This window comes from Canis lupus, chromosome 15 (genome assembly GCF_011100685.1).
Source record: "Canis lupus familiaris isolate Mischka breed German Shepherd chromosome 15, alternate assembly UU_Cfam_GSD_1.0, whole genome shotgun sequence".
Taxonomy (NCBI): Eukaryota; Metazoa; Chordata; class Mammalia; order Carnivora; family Canidae; genus Canis; species Canis lupus.
In genome coordinates this window covers 11096249-11118470 of record NC_049236.1, presented here as the reverse complement: position 1 = coordinate 11118470, position 22222 = coordinate 11096249, and the positions used below count along the sequence as shown (strand labels likewise).

Genomic DNA, 22222 nt, shown 5'->3' with positions numbered 1-22222 from the left:
AAGGCTTCTTTTACTGTTTATCAAAAGCAGTTTTCTCAGATTCAGAAAACTAATATTAAAAAATTTGATTTTTTAAAAAATATTTCATTTATTCACAAGAGACACAGAGAGAGAGAGTCAAAGACATAGGCAGAGAGAGAAGCAGGCTCCCTATGGGGAGCCTGATGTGAGACTTAATCCAGGACCCTCGGATCATGACCTGAGCCAAAGGCAGATGCTCAACCATCGAACCACCCAGATGACCCTGAAACATGGATATTAAGTTCTGATTTATCATTTTTATAAATCTGTAGTATTCAAAAGTCAGCTTTGATTTTTAAGGAATCCTATACACATAGGTGTTTTGACTTTTTTTCTTCTAAATTATTAAATTCTAGTTAGTTAACACATAGTGTAATATTGCTTTCAAGGGCAGAATTTAGTGATTTATCACTTACATGTAACACCCAATAGTCATCATAACAAATAGCTTTCTTAATACCAATTGCTCATTTAACCCATCCCCAATCTACCTCCCTCTGTCAACCCTCAGTTTCTTCTCTATTATTAAGAGTCTCTTATGGTTTGCTTCCCCCCTCTCTCTTAGTCTTCCTTCCCATTTGATCATGTGTTTTGTTTCTTAAATTCCATGAGTGAAATCATACAGTATTTCTCTTTCTGTATCTGACTTATTTCACTTAGTATAATATTCTCTAGCTCCATCCACATCTTTGCAAATTGTAAGATTTCATTCTTTTCGATGACTGAGTAAAATTCCAATGTACATGTATTCTACATCTTTATCCATTCATCAGTCTATGGATACTTGGGTTCTTTCCATAATTTCCATCCACATCTTTGCAAATTGTAAGATTTCATTCTTCTGATGGCTGAGTAAAATTCCATTGTACATGTATTCTACATCTTTATCCATTCATCAGTCGATGGATACTTGGGCTCTTTCCATAATTCGGCTATTGTTGATAATGCTGTTATAAACATGGGGTGCACGTATCCCTTTGAAATCTGTATATTTCTAACTTTTGGGTAAACACCTAATAGGGCAACTGCTGGATCATAGGGTAATTCTATTTTTAACCTTTTGAGGAACCTCCAAACTGTTCTCCAGAGTAGCTACAACAGTTTACATTCCCACCAACAGCCTAAGAGATTCCCCTTTCTCTGCATCTTCACCAACATCTGTTGTTTGCGGTGTTGTTAATTTTGGCCATTCCTACAGGTATAAGGTGGTATTTGATTTATATTTCCCTGATGATGAGTGATGTCAAGCATCTTTTCACAAATCTGTCACCCCGATGTCTTCCTTGGAAAAATGTCTGTTCATGTCTTCAGCCCATTCCTTAACTGAATTATTTGTTTTGGGGTCTTGAGTTGGGTAACTTTATAGATTTTGGATACTAACTCATTATCAGATCAGATATGTCATTGGCAAGTATCTGCTCCCATTTCATAGACTGCCTTTTGGTTCTGTTGATTGTTTCCTTTGCCTGCAGGAGCTTTTTATGTTAATGAAGTCCCAATAGCTCATTTTCGCTTTTGTTTCTCTTGCCTCTGGCAATGTGTCTACAAAAAAGTTGTTAACCTCCCAGAACAAAGAGGTTGCTGCCTGTGTTCTCCTCTAGGATTTTGATGGTTTTCTGTCTCACATTTAGATCTTTCATCCATTTTGAATTTATTTTAGTGTATGGTAAAAGAAAGTGATCCAGCTTCATTCTTCTGCATATTGCTGTCAAATTTTCCCAACACCATTTCTTGAAGAGACTGTCCTTTTTCCATTGGATATTCTTTCCTGCTTCATTGAAGACTAGTTAACTATATAGCTGTGGGTCCATTTCTGGGTTTTCTATTCTGAACCATTGATCTGTGTGTCTGTTTTTGTGTCAATACCATACTGTCTTGATCACTACAGCTTTGTAATATAATTTGAAATCTAGAATTTTGATGCCTCCAGCTTTGCTTTTCTTTTTCAGGATTGCTTTGGCTGTTTGGGGGTCCTATAAATTTTAGGGTTGTTTTTTCTAGTTCTGATGCTGGTGGTATTTTGATATAATGCATTAAATGTGTAGATTGCTTTAGGTAGTATAGATATTTTAACAATGTTTGTTCTTCCAATCCATGAGGATGGAAGGTTTTCCCATTTCTTTGTGTCCTCTTTAATTTCTTTCATAACCGTTCTACAGTTTTCAGAGTTCAAATCTTTTACCTCTTTGGTTAGGTTTATCCCCAGGTATCTCAGGGTTTTGGTGCAATTGTAAGTAGAATTGATTATTTCTTTTTCTGCTGCTTCATTATTGGTGTATAGTAATGCAACAGATCTCTGTACACTGATTTTATATCCTGTGGCTTTGCTAAATTCATGTATTAGTTCTAGCAATTGTTTGGTACAGTCTTTGGGTTTTCTACATAGGGTATCTCATGTCATCTGTCAATAGTTTGACTTATTCCTTGCTGATTTGGATGCCTTTTATTTCCTTTTTTTATCTGACTGCTGTGGCTAAGACTTCCAGTAATATGTCAAATAGTAATGGTGAGACTGGACATCCCTGTCTTGTTCCTGACCATAGAGGAAAACCTCTCAGTTTCTCCCCTTTGAGGATGATATTAGCTGTGGGTCTTTCATATATGGCTTTTATGATGTTGAGGTATGTTTCTTCTATACCTACTGTGTTGAGAGTTTTTATCAAGAAGAGATGCTGCAGGGACGCCTGAGTCTCAGCAGTTTAGTGCCTGCCTTCAGCCCGGGGCATGGTCCTGGAGTCCTGGGATCGAGTCCCACATCGGGCTCCTGCATGGGGCCTGCTTCTCCCTCTGCCTGTGTCTCTGCTTCTCTCTGTGTCTGTCATGAATAAATAAAATCTTTAAAAAAAAAAAAAAAAAAGAAGAGATGCTGCATTTTGTCAGATGCTTTTTCTGTATCTGTTGAAAGGCTCATATGGTTCTTATCCTTTCTTTTATTAATGGGTGATCACATTGATTGATTTGCAAATATTGAACCACCCCTGAAGCCCAAGAATAAATCCCACTTTCCCACTTGATCATGATGAATAATCTATTCAACGTCCTGTTGGATCCGATTTGCTGGTATCTCCTTGAGAATTTTGGCATTCGTGTTCTCAGAGATATTGATTGGTCTGTAATTCTCCTTTTTAGTGGGGTCTTTGTCTGGTTTTGGAATCAAGGTAAGGCTGTCCTCGTAGAAAGAATTTGGAAGTTTTGCTGCCATTTTTATTTTTTTGGAACAGTTTGAGAAGAATAGGTATTGATTCTTCTTTAAATGTCTCGTAGAATTGCCCTGGGAAAGCATCCAGCTCTGGACTCTTGCTTGTTGGGAGATTTTTGATTACTGGTTCAATTTCTTTGCTGGCTGTGGGTCTGTTTAAATTTTCTATTTCTTCCTGTTTTTGGTTTTGGTAGTTTGTATGTTTCTAGGAATTTATCCATTTCTGCCAGATTGCCTAGTTTGTTGGCATATAACTTTTCACTATATTCTCTTATACCGGTTTGTATTTTTGTGGACTTGTGATCTCATCTCTTTTATTTGTGATTTTATTTATTAGGGTCTTTTTTCCTTTTGATAAGTCTGGCTGGGGGCTTATCAATTTTATTAATTCTTTCAAAGAACCAACTCTTAGTTTTGTTGATCTGTTCTACCGTGTTTTTTGTTTCTATATCATTTATTTCTGCTCTGGTCTTTATTATATCCCTTCTTCAGCTGGCTTTAGAGATTGTTATTCCTTTTCTAGCTCCTTTAGGTGTAAGGTTAGGTTTTGTATTTGAGACTTTTCTTGCTTCTTGGGGTAGGCTTGTATAGGACCACCTTTGCTGCATCCCAGAGGTTTTGGACTGTTTTCATTTTTATTTGCTTCCATGTATTTTTTAATTTAATTTCCTGGTTAACCCATTCATTCTTTAGTAGGATATTCCTTAATCTCCATGTATTTGTGGTCTTTCCAAATTTTTTCTAATGGTTGACTTCAAGTTTCATAGCACTGTGGTCTGAAAATATGCATGATCTTAATCTTTTCTGTACTTGTTAAGGGCTGATTTGTGACCCAGTATGTAATCTATTCTGGAGAATGTTCCATGTGCACTCAAAATAAATGTGTATTCTGCTGCTTTAGGATAAAATGTTCTGAGTATACCTGTGAAGTCCATCTGGTCCAGTGTGTCATTCAAAGCCACTGTTTCCTTGTTGATTTTCTGTTTAGATGATCTATTGCTCTAAGAGAGGTGCTCTAATCTACTAGTATTGTATATTATCAATTAGTTTCTTTATGCTTGTTATCAACTGATTGATATACTTAGGTGCTCCCAAGTTGGGGGAATAAATATTTACAATTATTAGATCTCCCTGACAGATATTCCCCTTAATTATGATATAATGCCCTCTTCATCTCTTGTAACCATCTCTTGTCTAAGTATGGCTACTTTGGCTTTCTTTTGGCATCCATTAGCATGACATGGTTTTTCATGCCCTCACTTTCAATCTGCAGATGTCTTTGGGTCTAAAATGTGTCTCTTGTAGGCAGCATTTGGATGGGTCTTGTTTTTTTATCCATTCTGATATTCTGATGTCTTTTGATTAGAGCATTTATAACATTTACATTCAGAGTAATGATTGATAGATATTAATTTAGTACCCTTGTGTTACCTGTAAACTTGGTGTTTCTGGTGATGTTCTCTGTTCCTTTCTAGTCTTTGTTGCTTTTGGTCTTTTTTCTTCTTCAGAGAGTCCCCTTAAATATCTCCTGCAGGGCTGAATTAGTGGTCACAAACTCCTTTAGTTTTTCCATATGTGGGAAAAACTTGTATCTGCATTGACTAAAAACCTGGTCATGACTTCCTGTTCTTTCCTTTGGGCTGAATTCCTCCGTCTTGTCATTTTGTCTGGGTCACAGTTTTGTTAGGAAAGCCTCTTGTATTCCTGCTCCTGAGAATAATGGCTATATTAAGAAGGAGTTAAAAAAAAAAAAAAAGTAAAGTAAGAAAAGAAAGAAAAGAAAAGAAAAGAAAAGAAAAGAAAAGAAAAGAAAAGAAAAGAAAAGAAAGAAAAGAAAAGAAAAAAGAAAGAAAGAAAAGAAAAGAAAAGAAAAGAAAGAAAAGAAAACTGGGAAGCCAGATCCTATGTACGTTTTGGTCTACTCGTTAAAAGAAGCTAGATCGGTGGCAAGGAAAAAAGGAAGCTAGATCTTATTTCCCCTAGAGCTGAAGCTTTGCAGCACTCTATAATCAGTAGACTTGTTGCATGCAAGGGGTTTGTGCTGGTCTTCTCAGGGTGTGGCCTGCTGCACTGAATCTCAGGTAGAGATGCCTTAGTGGAGATGCACCTGCAGGATGGGGGGCAGGGAGGTGGCTGAGGGCTTGGTATAAGCAGCTCTTGCCTCCACCAGTTGGAGATGTTTTGCTCACTGAGGTCTGTCAGTGTTGATGGGGGTGAGGGTAGAAGACAGAATCAACTAGCTCTCCCATCCCTGTAGTGGGAGGTTCCTAGCTGCCACTCTTCAGCAAGCCCTCGAGAAAAGCAAACAATCACCCCTCTGGTGTCCCTGGCTTCGGCCAGATCCCTGCCTTCACCCTACCTCTGCCTGAGCTGTCCACCTGCCAGGTGGCACAATACTCTTAGGTTTTATCTCAGGCTTACACCTAGGTTTTCAAACTCCCAGTTCTAATGATCCCCATGGCATGAACCCATGCTGGTTTTCTGGGGGAGTGTCTCCCTGTGCTTTTGTGTTTGCCAGTATGTCCCAGAAATTGGTTACCAACCTTGCAGCGGTATGGAGCTTAAGGTATGGTGCAGCCAAAACCCAGAACAACAGTTTGCTGTCCTCAGCTGGTCTGTTTCTATGCTGGCAAATGGGGCAGCTCAATGGCACTTGCTGGGTCTTTTGTCACTAGAGAGACTGTGCTACTCCAGGGAGGCTGGGCGACCCAGGGGATCCTCAGACTATGCTGCCTCCCAGGTCTCTGCCTTTCTCCCCTACTGGAGCACCACCACGCCCTCCAGGCATAACCCTGGTGATAGCATGGATCCCTAAAGCTGCAGACTTTGTGCTCCCCAGCATATAAAAACTTGCAGTGGCCAGCTCCTCTCCTTTTCCAAATTAATGATTTCAAGGAAGAGCTTTCCTTGTGCAATCCCCTGTGTACACGTTTACTGTCTTTTTCTCTCTCATACCTCTCTCCATGATCAGGGCTCCTTCCTCTTTGCAGCACTCACAGTTCTCTTCTCCCCAAAATCAACTCTCCCCAGCTCCTACCTTCCAAAATGTGGCCATCTTGGTACCTCTGGTTGTATAGTTTTGTTCTCTCACTCCTCAGATTGATTTATTGGGTGTTCAAAATGATTTTATATTTATCTAGCTGTGTTCAAAGCAGGCAAGTTAAAAAAATAAAATAAAATAAAATAAATAAAAATAAAAAAATAAAAAAATAAAAAAAGCAGGCAAGTTGAGAGTCCTCCTACTACTCCCCTGCCATTTTAACTCCTTCCCCACAGATAAGTATTTTTTAATTAAATTTCAGGCCACTTCTTTTCCTCAGCACTAAATATTCACAACGAAGTAGTTGGGAATAATATGCAGCACATCAATTTTAGACCTGAAGTATCTAAGAACCAGACTCTATTGTTCTGCCAGATAGCTCATTACCAAAGAATCAATTAACAAAAAAGAGAGACAGAGAATGATTTAAAAAAAAAAAAAAGGAAGAAAAGAAGGAACCAAAGATCTAGAATTTATTCAGTAAGACAATCTCTTCTACTTAACTGGAGCAAGATAGGGGTAGGCAAAGACTGGAGCAGGAAATCAGAAAAGCTAAAGATGAAAAGTTTACAGATTTTACTAAGTTTTAGTTTCTTTAGAAAAGAGAATGGATTAGTACATAATTAAGATACAAAGCTTGAAAAAATTATAATCACCAATATGAGAACATTTAGCTGCCTAGCACAGGAAAAAAAGGAATTAATCTATTCCCTTGACAATAATTAACCCTGTTTTTCAAAACCAATTTAACTGAAAATACTAAACTTTCAAAGTATGTATTGCTCTGAGCAGACAGGAACAAGATAATGATTCTTTTGTTACTCTAATAACAAGAAAACCCATCCTTACTTAGTGTTAAGTATATAGTATGTTTTTAAGAGTGGTTGGCAACTTTTGATAACCTAAATGAGAAACAGTATTAAAATTAGATATCTGGAAAAAAGTTTTACTTACTTCATTTCATCAGGATGGCATGTGCTTTGATATATACTTTTCTGACAACTTGGCCAAATTCAAACCATTTTGAAAGGAAGGATGTGCAAATGACAAAGCAAAATTTCTTCCTCCCCTCCCCCACCAAAAAAAACCCCTGGGATAATCTGGTTCACTAATCAGGTACAGCACCTATTGTCTCAGAACATACCACTTTCATACCAGATTTCAATTAAAAATATATAAAATACCTCAATTATCTATTGAGATCCTTAGTTGAAGTACTTTGATTAATTAAAAAATACTAATCTACATACAATACAAAAATCTCACAGTAAAGATATAATCAGTACAACACAACTTTTTTTTAATAATATTTACCTTTTATTTTATTTTTGTTTTAAAGATTTTATTTATTTATTCATGAGAAACACAGAGAGAAAGAGAGGCAGAGACACAGGCAGAGACACAGGCTCCATGCAGGGAGCCTGACGTGGGACTTGATCCTGGATCTCCAGGATCACACCCTGGGCTGAAGGCAGCACTAAATGCTGAGCCACCTGGGATGCCCAGTACAACACAACTTAAAACTAATCCCAACTCTAGCAAATATTGATACAAAGGAAGGAAAATTCCTCTTTCTTAGGACCTTATTAAATCAGCTTCTAGGAATTAATAAAAAGATCATGATTTCCTCTTCAGAATATAGGGAAAAGTTGCTCTCATGAATGAAGTTGAATCCTTGACTACATATAATTTATATTAAATTGAAATAAAAGATCCAGGCTCCTCAGGGAAAATAATAAATATGATCCAACCCCTTTATTAAATCATTTCATTTTTCATCCGGTTCCATAATATGAGTGATGTTGATCTTTAAGTCAAAAGCCCCACAACAGTAATAAACCTAAACCTAGATGAACCCTTTCAAATCTTTTATAAGAAAATTCAAAATATTTACAACAATTTTTATCAGATTCTAAAAATGTTACTAGCATTTCTCATAAGTATTGCTATTCTTGTGGCAGTGCACTGGTAATGATATTAGTAAGATGAAAAATCAGAGTATTATTGCTTTGGAAGATATTTCCAATTTTTTAAAAATTATTTAAAGTTTCATAATATATTTATGACACTAAGTTTCGTGTCCCATCAATACATTGCACTCTTCCAATAGATCAGAAATGCTCTTTAAAGATATATGAAGCTGCATATCTCATGAAAATGGAAAGCACCAATTAACCCAGTGAGTGAGTTAAGAGGATTCCTACTCTATTAGAGGTATTATTACACACACCCTCACAACACTATTGAGTAAAGGATTAGTATCACCACCTTAAAAATGAACAAAACGGAGGCTCAAATAAGCACTATTATACACTAAGGAGTAGAGTTTTAAATTTTATCTGCTTAATTCCAAAACCTGTATTCTATTTACTATGTCATGCTGCATGAAGAGAGAGACACCTCCAAATGAGGCTTTAGAGTTTTAATTTTAATTCTAGTGTAGTTAACATACAATGTTACATTAGTTTCAGATGTAACATTATAGTGATATATAATATATAATTATATATAATTATAATATATTTCACAATATAGTGATTCAACAATTCCATACTTTACTCAGTGCTCATCACAAGTATACTCTTAATCCTCTTCACCTATTTCAACCACCACCTCACTGACCTCCCCATCAGTTTGTTCTCCTGTTACTTGGTTTGTCTTTTTCCTTGCTCAATTGTTGGTTTCATAAACTCCACATATGGATGAAATCATATATTTGTGTTTCAGACTGACTTATTTCAATTAGCAGTATACCATCTATGCCCATACCACCCTGAGCAGTATACCTTCTAGATCCATTCATGTTGTTGCAAATGGCAAGATTTTACTTTTTATAGCTAAGTAATGTTCCATTGTGTGTGTGTGTGTGTGTGTATATATATATATATACACACACACACTACATCTTCTTTATGTGCTGATCTATTGATGGACACTTGGGCTGCTTGCATATCTTGGCTATTACAAATAACTTATTACAATAAATAAAGGGGTACATATATATTTTCAAATTAGTGTTTTTGTATTCTTTGGGAAAATACCTGGTAGTGGAATTACTGGCTCATAATGATAGTTCTATTTTTAATTTTTTGAGGGCACTAATCCTGTTTTCCACAGTGGCTGCACCAGTTTGCATTCCCACCAACTGTGTACAAGTGTTCCTTTTTCTCCACATCCTCACAATCACTTGTTGTTTTCGTTTTTTATTTTAGCCATTCTGAGAGATGCAACATGATACCTCCCTGTAGCTTTCATCTGCATCTCCTGGATGAGTGATATTGAGCATCTTTTCATGTGTCTGTTGGCCATCTTATGCCTTTGGAAAAATTTCTGTCCATGTCATCTGCCCATTTTTTAAATTGGATGTTTTGGGTTTTTTGGTGTTGAGTTGTATCAGTTCTTTACATATTTTCAATATTAACCTTTTCCGGCTATAAATGACATACAAACGACAATGCAAATATCTTCCCCCATTTAGTAGGTTGTATTTTAGTTTTGTTGATTGTTTACTTTGCTGTGCAGAAGTTTTTTTGTTTCAATGTAGTCCCAATAGTTTATTTTGGCTTTTGCTTCTCTTGTCTGAAGAGACAGATCTAGAAAGATATTGGTACAACCAATGTCATAAAAAGTACTGCCTATGCTCTCTTCTAGGATTTCTATGATTTCAGTTCTCACATTTAGGACTTTAATCCATTTTCAGTTTATTTTTTGTGTATGGTATGACAAAGTGGTCCAGTTTCATTCTTTTGCATGTTGCTGTCAAGTTTTCCCATTTGTTGAAGAGACTTTTCCCATTGCATATTCTTGCCTCTTCTGTCCCAAACTGACTATATAATCATGGGTTTACACCTGAGCTCTCTATTCTAGTAATCTATGTATCTACTTTTGTGCCAGTACCATACTATTTTGATTACTATAGATTTGCACTATATCTTGATATCTGAGATTGTGTTACCTCCAGTTTTGCTTTCCTTTTTCAAAACTGTTTTGGCTATTCAGGGTCTTATGTGGTTCCATAAAATGCTGTTACTCTTTTGCATTAAATCTATAGATTGCCTTGGGTAGTATAGACATTTTAATATTTGTTCTCCTAATCCATGAGCATGGAATATCTTTCCATTTGTGTCACCTTCAATTTCTTTCTATACTTTTCTATACTTTTCAGAGAACAGGTCTTTCCCCTCTTTGGTTAAGTTTATTCTTAGGTATTTTATTATTATTAGCATAATTATAAATGGCATTTCTCAATTTCTTTCTGCTACTTCATTATTAGTATATAGGACTGCAACACATTTTCACACATTGATTTTGTAACCTGTGACCTTACTACTCTAATCTTTATTATTTGCTGCCTTCTGCTAGATTTAGGTTATGTTTGGTCTTCTTCTAGACCTTTAGGTGCAAGGTTAAGTTGTTTATCTGAGACTTTTCTTGCTTCTTGACGTAGGCTTATATTGCTATAAACTTCCCTTAGAACCACTTTTGTTGTATCCCAAAGATTTTGGATCATTGTGTTTTCATTTTCATTTGTCTCTATGTATTTTTCTGTTTCTTCTTTGATTTCTTGGTTGACCCATTTATTGTTTAGGTACATTATTTAACCTCCAAGTGTTTCTGTTCTTTCCAGATTTTTTTTTCTTGCAATTGATTTCTAATTTCATAGTGTCAAGGTCAGAAAAGAGGCACAGTATGACTTCTATCTTTTTTAAATTGTTGAGACCTTTTTTGTGGCCTAATATGTGATCTATTCTGGAGAATGTTCCATGTGCTCTTGACAAGAAGGTGTATTCTCCTGGTTTGGGATGATATGTTCTGGATAAATCTGTTAGATCTATTTGGTCCGATGTGTCATTCAAAGCAACAATTTCCTTTTTGATTTTCTGTTTGATCTACCCATTGACCTAAGTAGTGTATTAAAGTCCCCTATTACTGTATTACTTTCGATTACTTCTTTTATGTTTGTTATTACTTGTCTTATGTATTTGTGTGCTCCTATGTTGGGTGTATATATATTTACAATTATATTACAATTGTCCTATCTTCTTGTTAGGTTGCTCTTTTTTTTTATTATATAGTGTCCTTCTTTGTCTCTTGCTATAGTCTTTGCTTTAAAGTCTATTTTTTTTCTGATATAAGTATTGCTACTTCAGCTTTCTTCTCACTTCCATTTGCATGATAAATGCTTTTCCATTCCTTCACTTTCAATCTGCATGTGTCTTTAGGTCTGAAGTGAGTCTTGCAGGCAGCATATGAGGGGTCTAGCTTTTTTTCCTCCATTTCATGACCCTATGTCTTTTAATTGGAGCACTTAGTCCATTTATACCCAAAATAATTATGGATAGGTATGTACTTATTGCCATTTTGTTATTTGTTTTGAGTTTGCTTTTATAGTTCTCTGTTTCTTTGTTCTCTTGCTCTCTCTTATCTCAGTTTGTTAGCTTTCTTTAGTGACACACTTGGATTTCTTTCTCTTTATTTTTTGGATATCTATTACTAGTTTTTGATTTGTGATTACCATTACATTTGTATATAACAACTTCTGCAAATATAAGTCTAATATTAAGTTGATAGTTGCTTATATTTGAACACTCTTAACTCCTTTTCCTCTCACATTTTCGGTATATGGTATCATATACTTTATATCTTTATATTCTGAATTGCTTGACTAATCTTTATAGATAAACTTATTTTTACTGCTTTTGTGCTTCCTACTGTTCTTACTCCTACTTTCCTTTCCTTTCCTTTCCTTACCCCTGGCCTTTCTTTCCTTTCCACTCAGAGAGTGCCACGTAACATTTCTTGTAGAGCTAATGTAGTGGTGATGAATTCTTTTAACTTTTGTCTGGAAAACTCTTTATTTCTCCTATTCTGATAGCATTGGTGGATACAGTATTCTTGGCTGCAGATTTTTTCTTTCAGCACTTTCAATATATCATGCCACTCTCTTCTGGCCTGCAAAGTTTCTGACAAAACAAAAAGCAAAAAAACAAAAACAACTGATTGCCTTATGAGGTTTTCCTTATATGTAAGAGTTTTATTGCTTTTAAAATTCTCTCTTTATCACTACTTTTTACCATTTTAATTACTATGTGTTTGGTGTGAACCTCCTTGGTCTGCTTTTGTTGGTGGCTCTGTGCCTCCTGGATCTGAAATTCTGTTTCCTTCCCCAGATTCGGGAAGTTTTCAGCTATTATTTCTTCAAATAAATATTCTGCCCCCCTCTTCTCTTTTGGGAATCCCTATAATGTGTTATTATGCTTGATGGTGTCACTCAGTTCTCTGAGTCTATTTTCATTATTTTTTTTTTCTCTCTCCTATTTATTCCACCTGTGGGGGGTTTTTTGTTGTTGTTTTTTTGGTTTTTGATAATTTACCCTCATATTCATGCTATCTAGTTGTATCTGTAGGATGAAGTGAGTTTAGGGTCCTCCTATTCTGCCATCTTCCCCGGAAGTCTGCCAAATGAGGTTTTAAATGAGCTTACTCCATTCCCAATATATTATGTTTAAGTCCTATTCAATTAGGACATTTTGTTTGTGAAATGTCAAAAGTTTCTCCACTTTCCCCTTCTTTGTGTTAATATCCTCACCTTCCAATAGCCTGAATTCAAATACTTAAACCTAAAATTTCTGGATTAAAAATGTTTCCACTCATTTAGTCCACAAATATTTATTGAATGCCTACTATAGCAAGCATATGCTAATTGCTATTTTAGTCCCTACTGTTCACTAATTTACTCAATTAGTGCATAGAGATGCCTAAGATGAGAAACTTCATTAGCCCCATATTTCTAATTACTGGATTACAGTAATCATAAATAAATGTATACTTTTTGTTTCATACATGTGTCTGAAAATTAAGATATGCATTACCTATTCCTCAATAACTCAGTAACAAAAGAAAAGTTGAGTTATTTTAAGTTCTACTATGTGCCATCCCTTCTCACCAGCAAAGGCACTCATTTTATAAACAGAATAAATAAAGCCAGGAGGCAGAGTGGAGTACTCTCACCAGTATGGACATAAAGCCCGACAAATTTGGGCTGTAGTTCCAGTTTTTACTAGTTATGGGTTGTGTAGCCTTAGCTTCACCACTTAATATTCCTGAAGCCAAATTTTCTCATATGTAAAACTGAGATAATTATACCCCCTTGCAGGAATTCTGTGAGAATTAAACAACATATATATAAAGTACCTAAAAGAAGGGAGGTACTCTGCAAATGACAAAAGACCAGCTTACTGAAATAACTTTGCTTTTTTTTTAAGATTTTATTTGAGAGAGAGTGTGTGAGCAGGGAGGACAGAGGGAGAAAGAATCTGAAGCAGGTTCTGCACTAAGTGCAGAGCCTGACTTGGGGCTTCATCCCTGGATCACAAAATCATGACCTGAACTGAAACCAAGAGTCAGATACTCAACCAACTAAGCCACCCAGGTGCCCCACTAACTTTGCTTTTAAAGGTCATTACTACAATACCTAACTATTTATCTCTCTCAATTTTAGGGCAGTATATTATTTACTGAATGGGAATCAGAAAAATTAGGTTACAGTTCTGGCTCCTATTCTCCCTAGTTGTGGGACCCTGGTTAAGTCACTTAACTTCTAACATTCAATATAAAGATAAAAATTCACACTTTCCTTATCATGTGCTCTAATCTTACATGTCTTTTCTACTTAGGAGGGCAAAAATGGAAAGAATCTGGACTCTGGAATGAGAAAGACCTGCTTTCTATCCACATAATCCTGAACTAATCACTTAATCCCTCTTGAATACATCTATGTAACCCTGGAGTCCTTCTTCAGGTCTATCGCAAGGCAAAATGAGAAAGTAAACTACAAAGAAGCTAAAAGTAGAAGATAAACTGATGACCAAATTATTTAGGAACCAGCTTTGTTTGGGGACAGGTGTTATTAAATCAATCTCTTCCACCAAAATATTCCTACTTTGACGAGTCCAGATTCTTAAATGTAACCTCTACTACTAACTGAAATGTAATCCTCCATTACTTACAAATAGAAGATTTTTTAACCTGGGTTTCTAGAATGGACATTACCTCATAAAATTAATTTCAAATTTCAAATTTGTCTGCACACAGCATGCATTTTCATAAGAATTCATTCTTTTCATGACATACTCAAATCTATCACACCAGAAATGTTTAAGAACCAATAGAAGGGAAAAAAATAAAAAGAAATACAGTCTTTAGCTCGGTTAATAGATGAGCAATAAGCAATACCAGCAATATTCTGAACAAGCTTCATTCTCTCACCACATAACATTCCTGGGCATATGCTGCTCTCTCTGCCCTACATTACTCCTCTCTATTCCCAGTTCCTCTGCCTGCAATTCACTGGGCTAATTTCTTTTTATCATTCAAGACTCAATTCATGTGTCCTTCCTCCAAGTAGCTTTACTGAACTATTCTTAACACCACCCCTAGGCTGTCACAGAACTATTCTCTAGCCTCAGAATTCTGTGTACAACTCTTCTCATTGCCTGAATGGTAATTTTCTAACTCTATTCTTCCTCCACTATGATAGGAGCTCCTTGAAGGCAAGGACTTTTTGTCTAACACATATCTGAATTTCCAAAGTTCGGCACAATGCCTGTCATATAAAAATAATAAGTATTCAATATGTTTTTTGAATTTTTTTTTTTTGAGAGAGAAAGAGCACCTGTGTGCATGGGAGAGGGAGAAAGAACCTTAAGCAGGCACCACACCCAGTTCAGAGCCCAACGTAAGTCTCAATTTCATGACCCCAAGAACATGACCTGAGCTGAAATCAAGAGTCAGATGCTTAACTAACTGAACCACCCAGGTGCCCCTCAATACTCATTTTTTAAATAATTCTATGAATATTAGAATAACACAGTCTACAACATAGGGATTTCTTTCACAAAGCCATGACAGGGAGATTAATATATTACAATTAGTGACTTCTAAAACTCCTGAAAAAAATGAAACTATAATTGACAGCAGACTGTTTTTCCCATTTCTTCCACCAAAACTCAGAGATTTTTTTCCATAACATTGTTGAAAGTCTTTATTTAGGAATTTCCAATTCTATATAAAAGTTTTTAATCCTATAAAAAATTCTAGCCTGAGCAGCCCAGGTGGCTCAGCAGTTTAGCACTGCCTTCAGCCCAGGGCGTAAAGACCCAGGATCGAGTCCCATGTCAGGGCTCCCTGCATGGAGCCTTCTTCTCCCTCTCCCTGTGTCTCTGCCTCTCTCTCTGTCTCCTATGAATAAATAAATAAAATCTAAAAAAAAAAAAATTCTAGCCTTTTTGTGTTTGCTTGTTTTGTTTTCCTTCAGCTGACATGCAAGTACATTATTTGGAAAAGTTGTTAAGACTCAAATATTCACAATCAATAGTTCTCAAAATTATAAAACAAATAAAAATATTTTTTTCAGGGATCCCTAGGTGGCTCTGCGGTTTAGCGCCTGCCTTCGACCCAGGGCATGATCCTGGAGTCCCAGGATAGAGTCCCACGTCAGGCTCCCAGCATGGAGCCTGCTTCTCCCTCTCCCTGTGTCTCGGCCTCTCTCTATCATAAATAAATAAATAAATCTTTAAAAAAAAAAAAAAAAACTTTTAGAATGATTGCATCATTCTAAAAATTTCTGGTCAGTATGGGCCTCCACAAAAGGAACAAACTTGGCAATATAGGAAAGCAATTTTACCAGGTAATTCAAACAAAAGCTTTCTTTGAGGATAGTTGGAAAGGAAGGAGAAGAATCTGAGAAATTGAAGCAGGTGCAATCTAGCCTGAGACTAATACTCCTACATTTAATTAACTATAAGCTTTCTTTTTTATTATTACTCATAATCAAATTGTTGGAGAAGAAAAATTCTATATTCTTGTCCTCATTTTTTTTCCTCCTGTCCTCATTTTAAAGTACAACATTTAAAAGAAACTTCCTTTTGCAAACCTGACCTTCTTACAGAGTTATCTGCATGCTTTGAAAAAAAAAGTCCCTTCGTACCTTTAAGAAATTCCTCAAAATCCACCTCATATAGAGATATATCCCATAATACTTAGGTATCATTAGTTCAGATAACAATTCTACATTTTCCTAAACTTAACTGCCTGCCTTCCTTCCAATAGCAAATAAATTATACCAATGGGGGGAAAAGAATGTCTTAAATTCATCACTGTAAGTTTAAAGTTTGCTTTTATATTTAAAGTCTAGATAATACATCTTAATTTTCTATATTCAAGCTTCAGAGGAACTAAGGAAACGCATTCATTGGGCACTTCAGATATATTATCTCTAGTGTTCACAATTATGCTATAAGTACCATCTCCATTTTAGAGATGAAGGAATTTTAGATCAGAAATTTTGAGTCCGGGCAGCCCCTGTGGCCCAGCGGTTTAGCGCCGCCTCCAGCCCGGGGTGTGATCCTGGAGACCTGGGATCGAGTCCCACGTCAGGTTCCCTGCACGGAGCCTGCTTCTCCCTCTGCCTGTGTCTCTGCCTCTCTCTCTGTCATGAATAAATAAAATCTTTTAAAAAGAAAATTTGAGTCCAAGGTCTTCATCTAATAAGTTAAACACGCTTTAAACAAAGATCTGGGGAACCCTGGGTGGCGCAGCGGTTTAGCACCTGCCTTTGGCCCCGGGCGGGATCCTGGAGACCCGGGATCGAATCCCCACACCAGGCTCCCGGTGCATGGAGCCTGCTTCTCCCTCTGCCTATGTCTCTGCCTCTCTCTCTCTCTATCATAAATAAATAAAAATTTAAAAAATTTTTTAAAAATAAAATAAACAAAGATCTGAATCTATTTCTTTCCACATCACCTTGCTAACATATGCTGACCTTAGAATAACATTTCCTGTGGGGCAGGAATTTTCATCATGGCTATTATTTCTTCAGTCTGTAGTACACTGCAATACAAACAGCCAAATAATGAATCTGGATAATGTTAAAATAGGTCCAAAAATCCTACAATCTTATACTTACCTCCAGTTATTGAGCAAGTAAATGGCTTAACTTCTCTGTGTCAAAACTTCAAATATTAGAAATAATACTTTAGAAAGCAGTTATGATCCTGAGAGTAAATTAAAACATATAAACCACCTGACACACTATCTGGCACATAATAAACACTCCATAAATGTTAGCTGTTGTTCTGAGATGAGAAATCATCAAATGAACATGTTTTGTACCAGGTGACTCCAGCCAGCAATAGCTGGACATCTAATTCGGAAACAGTCAATCCTACACTGGCTTGCAATCTTACATGACCTGGTGGTAAAGATGTTGTATGTCAATCAGTTTCTCTGTCTTGGAAATCTGAATTAAGAAACAAAGGCTCCACCCATTAACAGTGATTCAGAAGTTAAATGGTTTGGCTTCTACATGCATCAATTTTCTCTCATCAATGTTACCAACAATGCTAAATCTGTTGCTAAATCTAGTTTTTCAGTCGTCCTTTTTATATCATTTGGCAGTATTCAATCTGTTCAAGACCATTCTTCTCATCCTCTTTGGAAAGTACTGAAATATTGAAGATATTCAAAACTTAATCCAAAGCTTCTGCTCCCCACACTCTATTCTCCCTCTAGGCAATTTCATCCACACTTATGACTTCAATAATTATCTGTGTTAGCTCAGACTTTTCTTACACATTCAACTGCCTTGTCAATCCCTCCACTAACCTGAATGGCTAAAAGATCCATTTTAGCCAGACTCCATACACCCAAAAACAAACTCATGATCTTCCCTCTCAAACATAGCCAAGATCCCTTCCAGTGCTCCTTATCTCCGTAAGTACACTACCAACCATCCAGATGTACAAATTCAAAAATTAGGAGTATGATACCTTCTTTTCCTTCATCCCCTCTTTCATTAAATCCTATCAACTTTATCTTTAAATATTTCTCAATTCCTTCTCCCCATCTGCACTGATACCCTCTAACAGGTCCAACTACATCCACTTTTATTTTTTTACTTTTTTAAAAAGATTTTATTTATTTATTTATTATTTATTTATTTATTTATGAGAGACACAGAGAGAGAGGTAGAGACACAGGCAGAGGGAGAAGCAGCAGGCTCCCTCCCTGCAGGTTATCCCAATGCAGAACTCGATCCCAGGACCCAGAGATCACCACCTGAGCCACTCAGGTACCCCCACCTGTATGCACTCTTGTATCCTCTATACTTTCCACATGGTAGCCAGTTTTATTTTTCATGATTCTAATTATGCCATGCTCCTACTTTTTTAAAAGCCCTCAATGACTTATTATTCTAAGATTTTTGACCAAAATTCGTATCCTAGTATACAAGGCCTGCAAGATCTATTTCAGTTTCTCTTCTCCTCCTATTGTCCTACATGCAGCCATTATTTGTCTCCTTTCAGTTCCCTAAACACATCATGTCTCCTCCTACCTTAGGGTCTTTGCACATGGTTTCCCTCTGCCTGGGCCACTCTTTGTCCTGGTCTTCATTTATTCAATATATCTTAGCTAAAATATCACTTTCTCAGAGAATGTTCCTTGAACCCATAGACCTTAGCAAGTCACTCAATTACTTATTTAATAAATATTTAATAATAACCTACTGTATACCATGTATGGTTCTAGACATGTGGGGCTGTCAAACACAACAAAGCACCTTGCCTTTATGGAGCCTATATTCAAATGTTAGAGAATAAGTGATAAGCAATAAAAATAACAAACTGCATAATATGTGTGAAGGCAGGGAGTCTATGGGGCGGGGGGCGGAGTGTTGGGCGACAAAGTAGGAGAATCACAAGGAGTTTCCAGTAGCTAACTTGGTGCCTTACATATAGCTGGCGCTCAATACATATTTGTTGAGTGGATGAAGGACTAATGAAATATCATAAGGAGCTTAAACTATGAAAAGAACCGCGGGAAGTACTTGGTGGAAGAGACCTCCAAGGAAGAGAGGCCACCCGGGTGTGGGGAGGTAAGGGCCCCTTGAGCCACCGCGGGAGCTCTGTCGGCGGCCGGGCGGCCGGTTCGGGTGGCGCGGCGGGCGGCCTTCGCATACCCCTGCGCGTCCCCACCTCCCAGGCTGGAGGATCCGAGGGGGTCACTCCTGCGGCCGGGCCTGCGCCCCGCGGCGCCCCACCCCCGAGGCACCGCCGAGCGACACACCGTCACCACCTGCCCCGGGCGTCAGTTCTCAGCGCGCAGCCCCTCCCACAGACGCGGGACTGCGGCCGCCGCGTGTTCGTGACCTGTCAGGCCCGGGGCCACCGCTCGCCAGCGCGGCCCAGCCCCGACGCGGCCCCTCAGGAACCGGGCCTGGGGCTCCCCTCGCAGCGCCTGCCCTGCACCTGGACTCCCGTCCTCCACTCCTCGGAGACTCCGCAGGACCTTCCGGAGCAGCGCGCCAGTCGCCGCCCAGGTGCCGGCGTGTCCCGGGAGCCCCGGGGGTCGGGCTGCGGCCGTCCCCTCCGGCCTGCAGCCTCCCTGGGACCCGCAGGCGCCGCGTGGACTTCCGGGGGCTTCCCCGGGCGCAAACGCTGCCCGCACTGCGGGGCCACTCGCCCAGCTGCCCCCGCCCCCTCGGGGCCACAGGGCGCCCTCCGGGACTCGGTCACCGGCGCCCCCGGCCCACGCTCACTCCGGGGCGCACACGCGCGCACACCCCTCGCCGCCGCCGCCCGCCGCTCGCCGCTCACAGCCGCGCGCGCCGCCCCTGACCCCTGACCCCTGACCCCGAGGTCCCGGCCCCACCGCGCAAACGCTCGGGGCGCCTCCCGCGAGTAGGGCCGAGCCCAAGGGGCCTCCGCGCTCCGCCCGGACGGCGCAGCTGCCTCAGCGCTTCCCCTGCTCCGCCGCCCCCACAGACCTGCCTCAGGCGCCGTCTGGCTCCGCTCCGCCATTTTTGGTTGTCCCTCCGCCTCTAAGCCCACGCGAAAATCGCGGGGCAGTGGGAGCGGGCGACGGGATCCGCGGGCTGACGGAGCTCCCTCAGGAAGACGCGGCGCGGCGGTTGCCAGGGCAACGGGCGGCCCGCGTGCGGGCGGCGGGCGCGAGGCGGGCTGGGAGGGCGCGTGCGTCCGAGGCCCCGCCCCCCGCAGCCCCGCAGTCCCGCAGCCCCGCGCGCCGGGGTCGGGGTCCGAGGTCCGGGCGCCCCCGCCGCCGCCCCCGTCCGGGCCCCTGAGCGTGCTCCGCCGCGGGGAGCCGGGCCGGCGGGGCCGCTTCTCTGTGGTCGGCGCTCTATCCGGGGGGCTCGACCCGGGTTTGGGGATTTCCCGACGCGCCTGCCCGCGGCGTGCCCGGCCTCAGTCGGGGTGCGGGGTGCTGGGTGCTGGGTCAGTGGAGGTCTCCGACGGAGGCGCGCCCGGAGCCCGTGACTGTGCCCGCCGCACCCCGAACCCGCGCTCCCCGCCCCGCCCCGCCACAGCCGCCAGCCGCCAGCCGCCAGCCTGGAGAAGGGCTCTTCGCCGCCGCGCCGCTCGGTGCGCTTGGTGCCCCCTCCCGCCCCTCCCCGGCGGGGCGGCCACAGTCTCCCGGGAGCCAGCCCGAGCCAACTCTCCTGAGCCGAGCCGCCCTTCCTCCCCGGCCCCGGCCCCGGCCCCGGCCCCGTGCATCCCGGGCCTGGCCCCGTTACTCACTTCTGTCCTCCTCCCTTAGGGGCCAGGTGGGCTGCCTGTGGCCTGAGGTCGGTCTCTCCAACTGTGTCCTCCGTAACGCGGCACAGTGCTCGGCGCCAGGTAAGCGCGCGGTAAATATCTGTGGGGTGAACGGCACTCCTGGGTTCACTCCTGCACTAACACCAGTTTCAGCGAGCGCTTCATTTTTTAACAAGCACCAGTGTAGGTAGGCCGCGTCTCTTCACAGGCTTTACGTGCCTCAAAGGGACCCCACCTCCCGGCTGGTCTTCAGCTTCCCCGGGGAAGTTAGCCCACCCGAGACACCGGAGAGCGGACACTCGGTCCCTATTCTTAGCTGAATAAAAGGATGTGGACGCAAAAACAAAAGAAGAAAGACATAATGGCTTTGGTTAGAGGTAACCTAGTGTTGGAAGCGCTACAGGATCATCGAGGGAGTCCTCAAGAGTGAATAGGTGCCGCCGGGCCAAGGAAGGGAAGACTGTGGAAGGCAGAGGGAGCAGCGTAAGCAAGACGAGTGTAGGGGTCAGCAGGAAAACTACAGAGTCCAGTGCGCTAACGCATAAACCTCCTAGAGCAAAGCGTCAACTCTAAAGAAGCCCCCGTGTAGCTCTGGTGCCTTCCAATGTATTCCCCAAAGCAGAGCCTGAGGCCAGGACTTGGGTGCTACTAATTTGTCTGGGAAGTAAGCCCAGGAAACAGAAGTGAGGGGGAGAGAGTGAAAGAGGGAAGGGGGGGAAACCAGGAAAAATAAATGAGATTGAGTTGATTGCTTTAATAGATAACTGGGCTTAATTAAGCTCACGGGAGAGACCCTCCAAAAACTATGTAGAATGTGCCTCAGCATTGCCCCACCAAAGAACAAGGAAACGAGGTCATTTACCTCTTGATCTCCATCCCCTTTGTCTCAGAGTTAACCTCTATCACCCCCACCCCACCCCCTCCCTCTTGAACTCTCACATTTCCTGGTTATGGTTGCCCAGGGCTAAGCAGTTTTCTAGGATTTGAAAGAAAGCCTTAAGGCAGAAAAGCAGAGGGACTGACTAGAAAGCACTTGGGGTGGGATGCTGGCAACACTCCTGGAACTACACTTTCACCTGCCTTGCAATCAGGAATAAGGTGTGGGCACCACAAGAACTAATACAAAAAGTTACATGAAAATGCTCATCAGAAATATCCCTCGTATTTGAGTAGTTTAAAAATTCACAAGCCATGTCAACACAGCCATCAAGATGAAAATACACATGTTTCACAAATCGATCCGAGTGACTGACTGATAAACACTGTGAGAGCCACAGGAATTTCAGTATGGGAGGGATACTGAGGGCTGAAGACGATATAGGAGCTTCATTAAGCGAGGCCCACAGCAAA

At 40.5% G+C, this 22222-nt stretch overlaps 1 protein-coding gene across 11 annotated transcripts in view; it reads right to left on the bottom strand.

The window, feature by feature from the left end:
• AGBL4 (ATP/GTP binding protein like 4) overlaps nt 1-20253 on the bottom strand; it is a 1422311-nt gene extending 1402058 nt beyond the window's left edge. For 4 of the 11 annotated variants that reach the window (XM_038558091.1, XM_038558087.1, XM_038558090.1 and 1 more), the window contains exon 1: nt 20086-20251. In XM_038558091.1, the coding sequence (XP_038414019.1) occupies nt 20086-20119 (34 nt within the window). In that variant the 5' untranslated portion in view covers nt 20120-20251. Of the gene's footprint in view, nt 1-20085 lie in introns of all 11 variants that reach the window. The other 7 variants (XM_038558088.1, XM_038558092.1, XM_038558086.1 and 4 more) reach the window with 4 other exon arrangements.
• Nucleotides 20254-22222: the final 1969 nt, after the last annotated feature.